The 19,198-nt window shown below is 34.8% G+C and overlaps 1 protein-coding gene across 2 annotated transcripts in view; it reads left to right on the top strand.

The window, feature by feature from the left end:
* LOC129234089 (reversion-inducing cysteine-rich protein with Kazal motifs-like) overlaps positions 1-19,198 on the top strand; it is a 136,466-nt gene that overhangs the window by 72,562 nt on the left and 44,706 nt on the right. For both annotated transcript variants that reach the window (XM_054867988.1, XM_054867982.1), the window contains exon 4: positions 8,954-8,990. In XM_054867988.1, coding sequence (XP_054723963.1) covers positions 8,954-8,990 — 37 coding nt within the window. The remainder of the gene's footprint in view (positions 1-8,953; positions 8,991-19,198) is intronic.

Raw genomic sequence — 19,198 nt, 5'->3', positions numbered from 1 at the left:
TTTTCTTAAAACAAAAAGCTGAAAACGTACTAAAAAATTCGGCAACCTACTCAATTTTTCGGTGCTAAGAAATAATTTCGAGTAATGCTCTTTTTTTTAATATAAAAAGGTTTGACGAATATTTGTAGACATTTAAGAATACTTAATTGTTAATGAAGTCGTAATCTATTGCATTAATTATTTAAAAGTATTCACTTTTTTTGTCTCTTTTTAGCTATGTTTTGGATTATCCGCAAATATAGCGTTAGCCTGTTCAGTTGCAATAACCGGGAGTTAACTTAAGAATACGTATACGATGGCTGTTAGAAAAATATCCTACCTTATTTTTTTGCGTGAATACCTGATGGATATGATTCAAGTGCGTTTCCATGAGCTGACTATGAACCTTTGTGCGCATGCGTGAATTTTGTCAATGTCGTCCGTCACCGGCAATTATAGCTTGCCTGAGTTCGTATGAAGGGCTCTCCTCGGAATTTTTTTTTTCTTTTCAATTTGAAGAAAAAGGACGGAATGACTAATGTAGTCCTACTGCAGCGAACTTTGCCAGAGACTGCCAAGTGGAAACCATTCGTAAGGTACAGACGACTTTCAGTGACGATTTCTCAGTACATTTAACTTGAATTCGATATTTCTAGCAAAAAACCAGACTATTGTTGTTCAATAGGCCCCTTACTCCCATGATCTTGTGACTTCTGATTGCTCCATAAACTTAAGAATCGATTGCAAAGTTAGTGCTATTCCAGGCGTTCGTCATTTTCCTTGTAATTAAAAAATCTGACTAGGGCACTACGAAGGTGCTAGCATAGGGCACCCCAAACATAAATTTTTGGAAGAACGGAAATTCATCGTCCAGATTTGAAAACAATAGTTTTCTTTTTTAAATTACTTTGTGTGAATAACTTTCTATTTGATAAAAAAAACACAACACATTTTATGAAAGAAAATAGTGAAATTATAACATTTGAAATACGGGAGAACTAAAGAAATTAGAAAGACGATAAGTGGAACGGTGGGGGGGGGGGGTAATATTCTATTAAACAACGTTGGTTTTCTGCTTCAAGTTATTGATCCTAAGAGTTTATTTATAAAAAATTTTCTATCCTTCATTTGGGAAAATCACTGCATTTCCTCAGACGGTAACCAAACAAAAGTATTTGAAATGCATTTGAACGTCTGACTTGTTTCAAGTAAACATCAGTAGCTTTGAAATTCTTTTTTCTCCCGTCCAGTCATTTCAAAAATACGCGCTAAAAAAAGCCACATTTGGTAGAAAATGGATAAACAGATTGCTCTCAATTGAAACCGCGGAGAAGTTCAGTTGAAGGACATTGACTTTGGAAATGAAAGTAAAATAAAAGTTATAGTAATTACTGCTTGGTATCTTTTGTGTCAAAGAACTGTATTTGAGATGAAAAAAAAATAGTATTTTACCAAATTTATTGCATTACGAATTTAATCAAAAAGAAATCTTTCAAACAGTCCACTAGTTTATTCCATTCACAAAAGATGCTGATCTTATTCAGATAACTAAATACTTTAAACGGTTTTGGAGGTACTGCTTCATGTTTTCGAGGCATCACTGCGTACTGAGTGGTTTAGGAGACGTGCTTTTGGAACGAGTTATTATTTAAAGTAGTATAGCAGGGACACCTCTGAGTAAGGAGTGGGATACACTGCTCCCAACTCTTTTGCAAAATTTTACAAAAAAAAAAAAAAAAGGAAAAAGGGGGGGGGGAGGAAAAAAGTAAAACTTAAAACGAAAATTTTGCAACTCCGCTTGCCTTTTACTCTTTTTCTAAGCGATTGTAGTTAAACTCTTGCCGAAAGTTGATATTTTCTTCATAAATTTATATCACTTTACATTTAAAGAAAATTCAGACAATTACTTGCGAAAATTTACTTGTCGATTACAAATTCATGACTATTGGACATCTTGGTAGACAGTCAGTTAAGTTATTAGTTTACGATGAGAACATTTGTAATTTAGTGTGATTTTTTTTCCAAGAAGATGTTATCACAATTTGGATGGGAATTTCTATGGACCAACAATGACTATATTATAATAAGGACGGACGCAATATCGTATTACTCATTATAATAAGAGACAAATAACTATGTTTCAGAACCTGGTAAGGCAATTAACAAAAGATGCATTGCTCGTAAAAAAAAAAAAAAAAAAAAAAAAAAAAAATAGTGTGTTTCCTTAGTTACTTTCTTGAGAGTAAACTTTGTAGAAGAATGTACGTAGTAAAACCTGTAAAGTTGACCACCCTTGTAAGTTGACCACCTGTCTATGTTGACCGCTTTTGTCTGGAACGGAATTAGTCCTATCTCATATAATGAAGGGAAACCTCTGTAACTTGACCACCTCTCTATCTTGACCACTAATGTTCGCCAAATTTGGTTCGGAGTATTGTAAAAAACCCTTTGTAAGTTGACCACTTGGTTTATTTTTTTTACCTTTCTTCAGCAAATTACTTTATTACATTATTTATTTGTTTTTTATTATTATTTTTTTTTCTTAGCTTTCCAAGAATGTTTTTAATTCTTTCATGACAGAACAGCATTTTACTAACTAAACAGCAGCATAAAGCTTAATGCTGCTCTTTATTCTCCAAACTTGTTTTTCATTTGTTGTTCTATTTGAGATAGCCTTTTGTACTCTGTTCAATGAAAATAGATGTCAGTAGAAAAGTTCAAAGTCTTTCCTTTCAGTTGCAATATGTTGTGACAACACAGGAATTGTGCTAAAAAGAGCAGGCCCGGATCTATACATTTTGATTCCCCTGCAACAAAATATGTAGGGCCCCTCCCTAGTGGCCAGCAGTGTCTATTAGTAAAGTGAATAAGTCTTAGTGCTAGTTTTTTTTTTCTTCAATTTCTAGGGCCGTTAGCTCCTTTAAGGACGCGGGCCTCTCGCATTGCGGGTACGCAGATCTGGGCTTGGTAATGAGTAAAGTTACATGTTTCTGGTGCAAGGGATTAAGAGATAGGATATTTTGATTTTGCCTTTATGAACTGGGAGAGTCGAGCTTGTTGCTCGTTGTGCTATAAGTTTTACATGAAAAGAAAAGAGAATATTAGCTGGCATATATGGAATTTCTAAAACTTAATTGTCTAATATAGTTAAGAACAAGGAAAAACTAACAAAATTATTTGAATAGTATTTTTAATTATTGTTTCACTTTCAATAATATTTAACAATGAAAGTGAGTTGAACAGAAAGAGTAAGGATGAATTCCTCAAAAAATGAATACATGGTGCAAGAAATGACAAAAAATATAAAAAAAATATTACCGACCTTTATAAGTTGACCACCTGCCTAAGTTGACCCTATAGTACTGCACCGCGAGTGGTCAACTTACACAGGTTTCACTGTAATACGAAAAATACGAGCAAATAATTATTGATTTTTACCTCTTGAACGCTAATAGTGTACCAGAAATATGGACCTAAGCCAAATACTATGATCCACCCCAAATTTAAATTTGAAAATATAGACAATTCTTTTTCGTAATAAGTATTTTAAAATTTGTTTTGAAAAAACTTAGGCCACTTCGTCTCCTCCCTTAAAGGCACCCTTGTATCTGTTCTAGCTTCTAGTATCAATGTACCGTGTTGATTTCTTGAAAATATTGTCATGTGTGTCGTTTTACAAATAATAAATATCAAAAAGAAGTTTTTCAATCTGTTATGATTACTATATTGATACAAAGCAGAAACAATATTCGTTGCATATCCATTGCTGTTTCTACTCTTTGAGCTCTTCAAGTTATACTGATCGCTCTGTTGCCTTTTTACTCCAATGCAATATACCAGTCAGCTCGGTTAATCACATCCAGAGACTGCAGTTTCGTCTCTAGAAGAGTGAATAACCAAGTTGGAGGCAGATGTCATCTCATTGAAGCTGAGAGTGCCAAAAAACTGGTAGATAAACTGAATTTATCTTACCAGCGAGTGTCCGCAAACATGGTGCGGTTCAACTCGTGAATTGACCATTCTAAGGCAGAACTACATGCAATATACCAGACAGCCCAGTTATCACATCCATAGACTTTGCCTCCAATCTTGAATTCTTCGAACTGCATCATGTTTGCGGACACTCGCTGGTGAGATAAATTCACTTTATCTACCAGTTTGTTGGCACTCTCAGCTTGAATGAGATGACATCTGCCTCCAACTCAGTTATTCACTATTCCAGACTGAGGAGATTTAATAAGAACGAAACTGCAGTCTCTGGATGCGATAGAAGGGCTGCCTGGTATACTGCTTGTAGTTCTGCCTCAACCCTGGTTTAGAGTCGGTATCTTACACCTATATATGCATTCCAATGTTATACAAATAAATGAATAAATTAGCGAATGTGTGTGTTCTTGAACATTGCAACCAACTTCATTAATTTAAGAGGCTTTTTTTATCGAATGAAGTGTGAAATCGAACCTAAATAACTTGCTTATAAAGGCGGTTTTTATTCTACATTTGTAGAATTGTAACCCATGAATAATGCTGATTTCTCAAGACTAGAAACCGCAACAAAATCCTTGTCATATTCTTCTTGCTGCTGTAATTGGTTCTATTGTTTGATTAACAAGCCCTCAAGTTGCTAAACGCAGAAACAATCATTTTAGCATTAAAAATAATTTAATTAACAGGACTATAACCATATCACTGAGTTTTGACGTATAACTGGATAGTTATGTCCTACCAAAACATGTGGCACCAATAGGCATACACGCATTTTGACGCCGATGTGGGCGGTGTGAAATTATAACATGACGCCAAAAAGCCAGAAAAAGATCTCCCAAAAACGACTTCTCCTAAAATGCTTGTTAGTACATGGCATGAAAAATAGCTGCGGTTCGTTATTTTCCAAAAAAAAAAAAAAAAAAAAAAATCCGCATCATATATAATTTGGAGTTGCTTTTCACATGCAGCAAATTACATATTAATCTGTCAACTTCATTTCCTTGTCAGCGCAGTTGTCCCTTACAGCTAAGAAAGGATTGACATCGAGACCGCAAATCCTTCAGCGCGATAACTCTTTCGCTAATGCTCAGTGCTTGTTAAGGGACTGACGCTGTCAGCGATGTCAACATTTGAAAATGCGCCTCTCAAGTTTGGCATTGGGTATTTACAAAATGGATATTCCAGTCTGGCTAAAAACTAATTGCAGAATGATTTCATAGGTTAACAAGTTTTGATTTGCTATAATAATACTAACGAACTTAAACAAACTTTTGTATGGATATGCATATACTCACAAAAGAAACCTAACAAAAGTGTGTGTAATTTTATTTTGCTTTCAACAACAATTCCAGACATGAACTAAACACTGACGTTCCCAGCACAGGTGGGAACCTTAGAATACCTCCCCCCCCCCACCCTATCCATTAAAAAAACTTTAAATGTATTATGTAAACATAAAGTTCATGCACTTTTCAGAACCAGCAGGTTTTTATTTTTGCGGTATAACAAAAGATTAAATTAAAAGACAAATATAACTTGCAAAAGCACTTTAGGCAAAATTTGTCCTAGACGCATATTTAACCGCACCTTCCCTGCAATATTGGGCTGTATTTTTGATAAATTTATTACGTTAAATATAATTTAAAATATACTTTGGGAAATTTTCTGAACATAAGGATTTTTTATCAACTGCACAGTCCCTACTAATTTTGAACTCGAATGTCTCCTTGAATTTTGGTCGCATATGTTTAAAAATTTTTGTGTTGGTATTAGTTTTTAATTAATTCCCTTTTCCCTAAATATGTACAATGTCGAGGACTTGGGGATAATATAAAAACGTAGATTTCGTATTTGTTAATTAATTTTTCTTTTTCGTATCAAACTTTCTCTGAATCTCATTTTGATCAGGTTTACAATTGCAAAGTAGGTATCTAAGACTAACGGTTGCAAAAATAGAAGTTCTTGCAAGTTAAATGGTTAAATGCTGTATATTCCGAGTTTCCTTGCCGTTGAAAGTTCGGAGTTCAAATTTGCAAAAATGTGAGTATATTACAGGAATGTCCATCCCCCCTAAGTTCAATGGCGCAAATTCACTCCCCCCCCAATTTTTCTCAACCTTATTTTGCTTTTTAGCTCTCTTTTTTATTTCATTATTTTTTTAATGTTTTTTATTCAATTAATTTTTTATTGCCTTTTATTTATTTATTTTTAATTAATTTTATTATTATTATTGCTACACTAATGACATACACACACACAAACTAAATAAATAAATGACATAAAATATAAACAGAATAAAATAAAATAAAATAAATAACTTAAATTAAAAATAAATCAATTAATGCATTTAAATAAAAAAATTAAAAAAAAATCCCCCACCCCCATTTTGATGGAGCAACTTGCGCCATAATCCTCCCTCCCCTGTTGGCACTGCTGAGTATATTATTGTTTCTTCTTACAAATGATCACAAAGGGAAATCGGTGGATGCAATTTATGCACTTTGGATTCATGTATTAATTTTAAAATTTCTCTTTCCGCATGAATATTTGTGAGAAAAAGTTGAAACTCTTTAAAAATTCGAAACTTATTTCTCTTTCTTCTGACTTAGAAGACATAATGATTTAAAATCTTGAATACATTTCGATTTGAAAATCTATTTCTTTAATCTAGAAATATATTTTGAAATTCGAGTGTTCTGAGTGTTCGAAATTTTGACTATTTTGAGCCTAACAAAATTTTCCAAGCAAGACAGAAGGTTTATAAAATAAGTTACAAACCATAGTACAAGGTCAACGGCCGATTAAACGCTCGCTCATAAAAAGGCGATGATATATACAGCGAGTTCAAAAAGAAAATTTCACACATTATTTTTAGTACCTATGAATATATTTCCATTGTTTTGATGAGGCTGCAATAAAAGTAGAAATGATCAAATCGAATCGCCTATTTTCGTGCTCGATGACCTTCACACTAAGAAGAAGGAACTACTAATGTCATCTAACTCATTGCACACGATATCTTCGCGAATAAAATGAAAACGCCGGATGTTGTCACCAAAATTTTGTGTAAGAGTTTTGGAAAGCATTGTTCCTATTATGAATCAAAATTAAAATTTGCAAAATGAATAATTAATATTCAAACCAATTGCTTCAGCGACAAAAAGTAAGTCACAGATTTTCTGCGCTTGTCATTGGTTTAAAATAATTGAAATTACACGCTCTCCTGTTGCCATTTGCTTCCTCATTGATAGCTTTTCTATTCCGCGTCTAAAAATCATTTTCATCTAAGAGACTGAGTTCTTGATTGCGCTATGACGTCATTTGCAACAGAAGTTTACTCTTTGTTTGTCATACCGTCAAGGCTTCATTTGCATGGGAGCTCACGGGAGCTAAGCTGACATGCTTCTTTGCAATTTTGGGTGAATATTTACACATCCGTCGGAATGGATGCAATTTATGACTGTAAATACTGCAGACTGCAGTAGGGCTTCCACGCTTCTTTAGACAGAAATTAAGTTCTGCATACAGTGCAACAATATCTAATAGTAAAACTGACACATTCTGTTTCCGTTTCAATAAGCACTTCGAAACCAATGTACAAAAAGTACTAATCATGAAAAAAAAAAGATAGAAAGTAGTTGGTTCGTGGCTACAGTGGAGCTCGTCGTCAGCTGAGAGACGTTCACCACACGTCAGCAAAGACTGTGGATTAACGTTTTCGTCCATTTAATCTTTTCAGTTGTGTGCTAATCGTTTTGACGATCTCAAGTAATTTGTTGTGATTTCTGACGAACTCTGCTTTACTAAGTAAATGAAAATTCTCTTCATATTTTAGAACACGGACATTTAGTTTATTTTACACTTAGCAATCCTTCGTTATATTCCGTTTGTCGGGAGATAACAGCAAAAACAGCCCGATATATTAGAAAGCGCGATTTCACCGAGGTCATTCAAAAAAGAAGGAAAATATCGCTTCTTTCTTTCTTTTTTTTTTTTTTTTTGTAATGTCAAATGTGAAACTTTTCTTTTAATATATATTTTTTCGGAAGGCAAAGGAAAATCGCGACATATCCGAATGAGTGGCTTAACAAAGTGCGATGTAACGATGGGTTATTGTCTAATAATAATTATGCGGAGAAAAGAAGTGCCTCGGAAGCATTTTATTCGAGAAGAGAATTAAGTATTTTAATACGGTAAAAATAACAAGTCCTCTTTTTGCGCTAGATTGACAGCTGTTCACGCAAATTATTGTCTTTTATTATTTATTTACTTATTTATTTACATGCACAATAATTAATGTGTGAGAAAATATTCCGCGTCGGAATCATTTCATTGATGAAGAATATTTCACAGATTGATTAAAAAAGCATGCCCTCTTATAACACAAGTCTTATAGAGTTTGACAGCAGTTCACGAAAATTATTGTATTTTATTAATTATTCATTTATTTATATATTTACGTCCACAATAATTAATATGTGGAGAAAAATAGCGCATCGGAATTATTTCATTGATGAAGAATATTTCACATTTTGATCAAAAAAGCAAGCCCTCTAATTACACAAGTCTTATTATAGTTTGACAGCGGTTCCCTCAAACTAATATTATTTTATATTTTACATGCACAAGTAATCTTGGGGAAAATATCGCATCGGAACCATTTCATCAAAGAAGAATATTCCACATTTTGATTAAAAAAGCAAGCCTTCTTATTACGGTAATTTCATCAGAGTGCGACAACTGTTCGCGCAAATCATCGTAAGGTTAACATTTTTGAGAATACTCCTCACGTTTAAATTAGAACATGGAACACACCTCAGCAAGGTAGAGTGAATGAACTTGAATACATAAGTTATGTCTTCTAGTGGTCATATAAAGGATTGAAACAGTTGTTAATCAGTAGCAGGCAGAATTCAGAGCAATAAATATAGATCTTATCAGTGTGTAGTGAATTTCGTATGCTAATTGCATCTGTGTTCTGTTTCAGATCAATTTCTGGAGCTGTATGAACGAAACACTGGATGGTGAGTTTTTTACTCCTGTTCTTTGGTGTTTTATTACTTATGAATCAGATTGCTTTGGTTGGGGTTGAACCCTTTATTCAATTACACTGATTTGCCAGTGACGAGGTCTGAAGTATTGATAGTCTTTTGACTTAGCGGCGTCATCAAAGGTAAAACCTTAAGAGCCAGTTGAAAAAGACGCTTGTGGCATCATCTTTTTGCAAGAACTTGAGCGCTGGTTTCACGTTTTGTGATAAATTCTGTAAAGTGTGAAGTGTTTCATTCCAAACTTATGAGAACTTATTGTAAATTTAAGATTTCTTCTTAATTCGTAGTAGACCGTAAACATGTGTGTAGCTATTGTATTTTAGTAACGCGAAATGCCTTCCTTTAACTATTTAAAGATATTTATTTCTAAAAAACCTCATTTCCCTTGATTCATTCCTGGATAAATTAAACTTCTTTGACTTTTTATAATGTCAATTAGTTCACAGCATTTTATATTTATTTTTCTATCTTTGACGTTCATGAGTCATAAAGGGATCTCAGTTCTGATATGCAATAAAATAAAAGTGATATATTTTGTGTCGGAACTCAAAAATGGATTGACTTGTTTTCAAAATTTTCTAACAGAAGAGCGATTGAGGATTTTTTTTTTTTTTTTTTTTTTTTTTTTTTTTTTCAGCAAATTTAGGTGACCGGACATAGGTAGCGCTGCAAAGTAATAAGTAAAATTGTGTTCATAATGAAATGGTAGTTTATTTGTGTGTGCGTGTATGTTCCTTGTACAAATCCACATTTTTCGTCTGAGCTTTGACAAATTTGGTGCCGAGGAGCTTTGATAATCAGGAATTGTCCACGGGGGGGGGGGGGGGTCAGCTTTTCTCTCCCCCCCCCGGTGTGAGGGAAGGGAAAACATCCCAACGAGGAGGATTTTTTTCGCAAATCCACAGTCAGCGTTGGATCTTTGCCAAACTTGTCACAGAGGTCCTTTGATGATCAGGAATTCACATAGGGTTGTTTTTCCCCCCCAGTGGGGTAGGGACCCCAACTTAGGGTGTTTAGATAGAACATCCCTGAAACGGAATGTTTACGCCTATTAATAACAACGACTTATTTTTAGAATTTAAAAAGGTCCAAAGAAGTCTAAATTTCAATTTTGAGTCACGAAATCACTGTTTTCTTTCTACACGTTGAAAAGGACTTTTAGCGCAACTTTTTCCCTTTTATTAAACCTGAATGTTGAACATGTGTCACTTGACGAAACGTTTATTTTTTAAGTTGACCGTGCAATGCCGGTCAATACGGCTAGTTTTAAAAATTGCTAGTGCCCAATTTCTGCCAGTAACACATCTTCCAAAAACCCGGAACGTTTTCCACTATAAGTCAGTAACCTCCCTGAAATTATCCTTGAATTTTTCTGAAGAATTTGGAAATGTCCCCAATTTAAGCCAATCTGGAACATTCAAGTGAAATTCGATACGGTTAATGTTATTAATTAGAACCTTCCTGAGTCATGAACAAAGCTCAAAAAGCATGAATGGTCAAAGCTAAGGCAGAATTGCAATTAAGAATCAATTATCTTCATTGTCTGCAATTCTGCAGCTATCCGGAGACTTATTCGCTCTCACTGTGAGCTTACTTAGTCAAATTGGACAGGACGTAACAAAACTAAAGCCGATGCACCATATAAACACGTCCAGTCAATCTTTAACCCGGTAGCAAAATTTTTTTGACAACAGTGAAAAGTCTGCATTCGTGCAACTTGAAGCAGTTCAGGAAACATTTTTTGCAAATACACTTGATTTTACGGGAAAATTGATGAAAACACGTGAATTCCCGAAACGTTCCGCGGGAATAATCAGTGACAATGAGTTTTTTTTTTTATATAGTGTGCTCTTCTTTTTAAGTCAAGCTCTATTCAATACAAATATTGGTGAAATGTAAAAATTATGATGGTAAACAAACAAATGGCATCAAACAGATAGAACGTATGACGTCAAAATGATATGCCTAAGGTCAGTTCGTATTTTTTGATTCTTATTTCTCATTGCATCCGCTGATGTACTTGTGTAAAATTTACGCCAGACAAATTCGTTTAAACCTTAAATTTTTTAAAAAGTTTATTTAAAGGAGTTTCCAGAAATCGCTGCAAACTACTTTTTTTTGTATCGAACTACTCACTACACTACTTTTTAAAAAAAGTAGTGTGCTGCACTACAAACTACTAAAAAATTTAGCTACAAGAGTTGCGTCGCTACTTGCAGCGCACTACTTCCAACCACTGATTCCAACAATAATTGACTCAACACGGGCAATTAGATTAGATTCGCAATAACTTGAATGCCATATTGTCGTTGTTGATTTGCTGATCCTGAGTTGACGAAAATAGTTGTCGACAAGGATGCCCGTCCCCCCATGCAACAAATCCCCCCCCCCCCCCAAAAAAAAAAAGAATTCTCGCTTTCGAATTGGGTTAAACGTAACACTTTTTAGAGTTTATAATTTCTAGTTCAAAAAAAAAAAAAAAAAAAAAAAAACGAGCTGATGTGTGCATCACATGATTTCCTTTTACACCAATTTCATGTTATTTCCCCATTATTGGCAATTTTAATGTGATTCAATAGAAAACTCTCTAAATATCCCCAACAGTGGCAAAATTGAAACCAGATTTTTTTAAAAAAATCGCAAAATTTGTCGCCAAGTTGGCGACAAAACTTGGCGACCAAAATATTGGCGATATATCGCCCAGTGTTCGCCAAATTATAACACTACATACTTGAGTTTGCATTGAAATTAACAATGATTTTCCCCAAAAAAGGTGCAAAAGACCCCTTTAGAAACACCCGAATGCAACTAGAAGGAAAGGTGCACAACTAGAGCCCACTAGGAGTCTACTTACCAAATTTAAACTTTCTAGGACGTACTGTTCTTGGGTTATGTGACATACATACTCAAATACGCATGTGCGTATGAATACATACATACTTACATTCGGACATCACGAAAAAACGCGCTGTAATTAACTCGGGGATTGTCAAAATGGATATTTCGGGTGTCTATACGATCTTAAGCACTTATCCACGTGTGTGGTTGGGTTGAAAAAAAACTCAGCATTCATTCCGGGTTGAGCAAAATGGAAATTAGGGTCGATTTTTTATGGAAAATTATTTTGCGAATACAATACTTCCTTTTTTTTTTGTAAAAGGAAGTAAAAACAAGATATTTGCATAAGATGAAGTGAAATGTATTTATATCACACTATGAACTGAATAAATTCCAACTAAAATAATGATAACATTAAAATTCTTGGGTTTGTCGCTAGATCAAAAAACCTAATTTCTCCAACCTACAGCCCGCGAAGAGATATTGTTTGGCCCACGAAAAGCTTACTAACTGGGGGAAAAATGATACTATTTACTTTTGAGCATTATTTAAGAAAACCGTAATCCGGAAAATCACAAAACCTTCCTCTAAGCGCTAAACGAATGTTAAACCAAGAGGTGTTTGTGATCCGAAATTTCCAAAAATTTTGGTTGCTGTTTCTGAAAATTTTGGGCTGACAACACAATTCTAAAAAAAACTTTTTTTTTCCAATGATTTTTGTATGCATATTTGAAGAGCTTTTTCCAGGGGAAAAGCGACCTTCCTTAAAGTTTCCGAAAAATTCACAGTCTTTAGAAAATGTTACTTCAGTCCATTATCATCCCTGGGTTTAACGCGTGCGGGGGCAGCACTAATTAGAACTACGCCACCTGATCTGAAAATGTGTTGAATTTTGGGCCCGGCTCACCTCCCTATACTATATGTGCATGTGGATCTTGCGCGAAAAGTTAGTAGACCCCTTAATTATGCGACATCTTATGTTTTCAAACGTGTGAATAAATAGAGTGGATCTCAACTTCTGTTTCAAGAGGGACTCATTACTAGATCAAAGCAATATGATCTTCGTCGTAAATATAATATTGACTCACTAGAAGGAGGTGGGGGGGGGGGGGAGATCCGAGGGCTTCTCCCCCAAAAATTTTGAAATTGTAGCTTTAAAAATGCAATTTAAGGTGATGTTTGATTATGCTAGAGAGAAACGAGGGGCGGCGGATCTCCCCTGGCAGTTTTTCAAAATTGAAATTCTTAAAACGCAATCATAGATAATCCATGTTTATGTTCGGGAGAAGAGGGCGGGCTCGAGAGCTCTCCTCCGAAAACTTTTCAAGATTGCAGTTCTAAAAACGAAGTTTTAGTCCTTCTTTGTTGATGTTAGGGGAAGAGGGGATTCGAAGGCTCATCCTTGAAAAATTTTCGAAACTGAATTCTAAAACATGTGATTATGAACTATCTTTGGTGGCGTTCGGTGATAGGCAGCTATCGAATTGTAGCTCCAAAATCGCAATTATTGCCGAACTTTAATGACTACAGAGGGAAAAGTTTACGGGAGAATTCTCCTCCGAAATTTTTTTAAAGATGAAGTCCTGAAAACCAAGTTTAAGGCGGTCTTTAATGATGTTGGTGAAAGTGAGGGAAGGAAGGAGGGAAGCTCCTCCAGAAATTTTTTCAAACTTGTAGGTTCAAAAACGCTGTTTTGGAAATAAATATGAAAAAAGAGGTGTTCGGTGACTCTCCCTGGCAATTTTTCGAAATTGAAGCTCTAAAGACGTAATTGTACATTATTATCTCCAATCACATTAGGGAACGGGGGGGGGGGGAGGTTCAGGAAGTCTCCTCCGAATTCTCAAAAATGTAGTTCTAAAACGCAGTTTTTGATCATATTGTCACCTCAGAGCAACAAAGGGTATCTGACTGTTATTCCTGTAATTAGATGTCTTACTGTTGCTCTGAGGTGACGATATATGCTCAGGGAGAGAAGAGATTCGAAGGTTCGTCGTCAGAAAAATTTCAAAATTTGTGTCTAAATTGGAGTAAAAACGCGACTATAGGCTATCTTATCTAATCTTAGGGGATAGGCAGTTTTCCGAAATTTAAGCTCCAAAATCGCAATAGTAGCCGACTTCGATAACGTGAGGGAGGGGAGTTTGGAAGTTTTCCCCCTGCAATTTCTCTAAATTAAATCCCTGAAAATCAAGTTTAAGACAATCTTTAATGATGTTGACGAAAGTGGAGAAAGGGGGACGCTATTTCGGAATTTTTTTGGACACTGCAAAAATTAAATTGTATACTGTCATCCATTATGTTAGGGAGAGGGTTCCGTGGATCCACCCTCTTCTCCCCAACATAAACGTTGATTATCTACATGGGCTCTCCCGCGACATTTTCAAAATCGCTGCTCTGAAAATGCAGTTTTTGATGACTCTAAACTATACTTGCTAAGGGATAAGGCGTTTTTCAGGGGTTATGGTAGCGGCGCTCTCCTGTAAGTTTTTCGAAGTTGAAGTCGCATAGCCACAAAAGACGGGTCACATAAAAATACACAGAGACAGGTGGGATAGAATATTTGGACAGAAATAGTCCAAATAGATTCAGCTGTTTAGTACACGTCGAAGTTCAAAATTCAAGAATTTTTATGAATCTAATACTTTTTTCAGTCTGTCTTTGCCTCAAAGCAACAGTAAGATATCATACTGTTGTTCTCTGACTCAGATATCTTACTTTTGCTCTGAGGAGACGATATATCGGATATAGAAGAAAGTAAAAATGATTTAAGAAAAACATTTAAATTACCAGAAGAACGAGACTACATATATCAGCGTACTCCAGCATTATTGAAAGTTTATTAAAAATCATCTAATGATTAATTGAAAGAACAGTCAATTTAAAATGAGAATTAAGATGGGAGTTGTGTAAAATGAAAAATTCTTTACAAACATAAGCTAAATTATGGAGAAAATATTATTAATGGTCGAGTTAAGGACTAAAAATACGTTATTCGCAAACTTTAAAACTAGTTCTGAACTTTTTTTCTCGGTGAAAATGAAATTATGAACGGCTAGAGAATAGTGGTAGAAATTCTTGCTAATAATAAATGAAGAGAAAAACAATAAACAATACAAAAAAGAAAAACTTGTATTTTAGCTATTTTCGACTCCCTCTGTCCTCTGATCACTGTCACACGTATTAATCATACAGAATTGTGCTACTTCCAGAAAATTCATAATAAATTTAAAACAAATCAATTCGTTTGAACCTTTTTTGCAACGTACATTAACTCCATCCTGTGTTTGAGGTTATCTGATTTGAAAAAAAAAAACCACGGTTACTAAATTTCAGAAGGAGATATTTTCTTCTTCCAAAAACAGTAAAAAAATTCTGAACCCCCCCCCCCCATTTTGATGGTGCAACTTGCGCCATAATCCCCCCTTGTGGGCACCCCTGAGTTGTCAGCCCTCCTAGTGACGGTTTACGTACGAATAACTTGTGGCAAGTGTCTCATTTATATTAAGATCAGGAGTGAGTTTGTATACGAAATAAATAGCCCATCAAAGGTATTTAGAACATTAGATGAGACATTAGATAATGTAACCACTTTAAATAGTCAAAACACCCTATGTAAGACAGAAGCGGCGTAATAACTCCGCCCATTTTTGCTGCTGGCTCTTGCTCTTAAGTACATAAAACATTGTTTTTGCTGCACATTAATGTAGTAATAGTCTTGATCTCCATTCCGCTTAATAGAGTGATAAAGTTTATTTTATTGGTGTATTAAGTAATCTTTATTTTCCATTTTTATTGATGATTATGTTTTATGCAGCTAATAATGCAAATGGCTAATGTCTGACGTGCAGTTGATATGTCTTATGGCATATTTAAACGGAGTAAAGAACTCTTTTCGACTCATGTAAACTTTTGTCATTTATCCAGCGGTGAATTCATATTGTCGCAATTGCGACGGGCTTTCAAGGCCAGGTCCGGATTAAGACATTGGGGCCCCTCTGTAGCCAAACTATTCAGTTTTTGTGATTGGTTAAACAATTTCATCCATTCGGGGGCCCCTAAAAAATGAGGATCCTGGATAACGGCCCAGTTGGCCTATTCGGTAATCAGGCCTTGCCCATGGTCAAAGCGACCCCAAAAGGAAAACAAAAATGCATATTATAAATGTTTTACATAGTCCTGTAATAGTCAAAGGCCCCCCCTCCCCCCGCAATAATGCATAGCGACAGACCTCAAATCCTGTGCTTCCGCCACTGCATTAACCCTCTAAGCACCACGGAACATTGTTCAAAAGTTATTGTTTAAAAATAAACTGCAACAATGGTTTTTTCAAAACATCACTAATTCCCCTACCCTACCGCAAAGCGTATGGCCCTCAACGGGTTACATTTGAACTTGTGAATCAGCAGTACTTTTTGAATGCGTGAAAAGGAAAGATTTTTAGAAATCTTCGACACGAACAAGAAGAAAAGACGCAAGAACAGTGACAAAAATAAAATATGTAAATTGAGTCTATTATCGTAATCCTTTCAAAACAGCAAACATGGATACAAAAACAAGAAACGCCAATCACCAGAGTTCAGTAAGCGACAACGACCGCTTTCGTCACCTGGGGAAAATTCTTTCTTATCGGTTCACATCTAAAAATTGCTACTATCGGTAATTTTCCATCAAAATTTGATGAGCACTTCTGATGACAATCTTTTATTCATGAGTTCAACTTCTCCAAATGTTCGATTAAAAAGAAGATGGAAGTTTCAGCACTGTGTTATTCTTTGCAGCCGACCACCAAGAAGATTTCAAACCAGTAAATTCAATTGGAAAAGACTGTCTACTAGTCAACAACCTTTTTTGCGACAAGTAATTATTACTGTCCATCTTATCTGTGGTGGAATCAGAAGGCAGAAGACAGATTGGCATGTCTGATTTTTTATTTATTTATTTATTTCTAGTATTGATTTCGCGACTAAAACATATACGACCTTAAAAGTCTTTTAGCATGGTAAAGAATTCACGCAGTAATAGCTGATATTAGGGAAGTAGCAATGTAATAATACACATTAGTGTTGATAAAGATTATTCAAATGCGATTTATTAAATTCAACTGGGGTTACGAGGGAATGCACAATGCTAATCACTACATGCATTCAATCTGCTTTTTACGTTGCCGTAAAAACGGAGAGAAGTAGCTCACAAACTAAGCAAACGTATTTTTCTAAAACTAATATTGATGTGGTTTATTAATGATATGTTTCAATATTTCTGTCATTTAGCTTAGGCTCTAAATTATGTCAAAAACACGTTTATAAAAGATAAAACAATGTTTTTGAATAAAAATAACTGTATTTTACTTCAAAAGAAATCTAATACAGTAAACTCCCGATTATCCACGGAGTTGAGTGGCACAAGTGCCGCGGATAATAAAAATCGTGGATAAACAGAAAAAAATGCTAAAATGAGGGACAAGGAAAGTAAAAATTATTCTTCCTCAAAAATTTAGCTGTATTCGTGTTGATGTAAAATACTTTATTCAAACAATGAAAATATATACAGTACAGGGAAAATGTTTATTTTTGCACAAAAAATACCTAATATCAATCAAGAACAAAAGCATGAACAATGAAGAAAGTACAAAAAATTAAATAAATAAATAAATAAATAAATAAAAATAAATAAATAAAATAAATAAATTAATTAAACAAAAACAACTGAAATACACCGCCAGTTTCGTGCTTAGTAGCACTCATCAGCCCACATAGGAGTGACTGAGCTGGAGGTGGAAAACCTCTTAAGGAAGCCAGGAGTGTCAAACAAACTGGTAGTCACTCCTATGCCGAGTTGATGAGTGCTAATAAGCACGAAACTGCCGTCCTCGGCTGGAATTGACAGAGCTGGCGGTGTATTTCATGTATTTCTGCCTTAGCCCTGGCTATAGGGCGGTAACTTACTGAAAAACAACCGAGTTTATATTTACAATTTTTTGACAAAACAACAGCCATTGGTATTTCTTTTCTACTGCGAAAATACATGAAATACATGTTCCTGATTTTTGATTCACTCGCGGATAGTTGCGAGTTTACTGTAGTTACTATTTCTTAAAATATCAAGCTCATTGTTTTACCTCTAGGCCGCATGTTTCGGAAAGTCCCCATTATTAGATTTATTTAATAAGAACATTTTGAAATTACGACCAATAATTTAGGTCAAAGCGCTCAAAGTTGAAAGACGAAATGTTGAGCGAAGTTGCAATTTTTATTAATCAAGTGCACAGCGGGGAGCTAGGGGGAGAACGGTTGAAAGTTACGCTCAGAACGGTTTGTTTTAAATCTTATTGCAAATCGCAGTATGTCAGTAGTATATATTTTGTGAGAAAATATTAAATTTTAAAAGCTGAATAGGAAAGTTAAAAAAATGTATTGTGATACTAGAGAGAAAACTTGTTATACACAAAACAAGGTTCTTAAATTAAAGCAACATATGTTAAGATTGATATCAATATTGTACAGGGTTAGCATAAAATAATGTCCCGGTTTCAAAAATTTATATTTCATAAACTTTTACACTTACCACTATAAATGATGCCGAAAAATAAAGATAAACTGTCCAAGTTTTTTTTTTGAACATAAGTTTACTTAAGTACTTAAGTAACTTAAACGTGCACAATAAGCACTAGAGCAGCCAAAAATTCCTTCTGGAGGGGGTCATATTTCTTTAAACAAGACAAGTCCGTACAAGTTACCGTAATCACTTAAGCTTAAACATATTGCAACTACAAAATAGTTTTAAAAAGCGCACACAACACAGACACACACGTGTTTTGAGGTGGAAGGGTGCTCTAAAAAAACGTTAAGCTCAATAGAGATGATTGTTCTTTTGAAAATGATCAAAACTCTCAATACAGCGCCCGCCACTAATAAAATCACTGGATTATAAAATCAGCCTCTTTATAGAATCGAATCTGGAAGAACAGAATCATTCCTATATCAAAACATGTTATGTTTATCCTTTAATAAAATCATCGTCGCCGTTTTATAAAATCAAACTTTTGGAGAGCATATATTAATTCTTCTCTGAATAGAACCAGGATTTTATTTTTTCTTTCAAAGATTTAAAACATTGCAGCACTAATAAAATAACAAATTCCACATAAACAAAAACGAAAAAATAAGGTGAAGGTTGTACGTTATTTTTTTTCTTGGGGAGTAAAATGAAAAAAAAAAGAAGAAGAATGAAGCAGTCTCAAGAGAATTGTTTTTAGATCCATATATTTAGTTGGTGCTGCCTGTTTCCACTTCGCAGAACTGTTTCGACATGCAGCCCTGCTCACAGACCACTGAGTCAAT

Source organism: Uloborus diversus, chromosome 1 (genome assembly GCF_026930045.1).
Source record: "Uloborus diversus isolate 005 chromosome 1, Udiv.v.3.1, whole genome shotgun sequence".
NCBI lineage: Eukaryota > Metazoa > Arthropoda > Arachnida > Araneae > Uloboridae > Uloborus > Uloborus diversus.
This window is presented reverse-complemented; position numbering and strand designations above follow the sequence as displayed.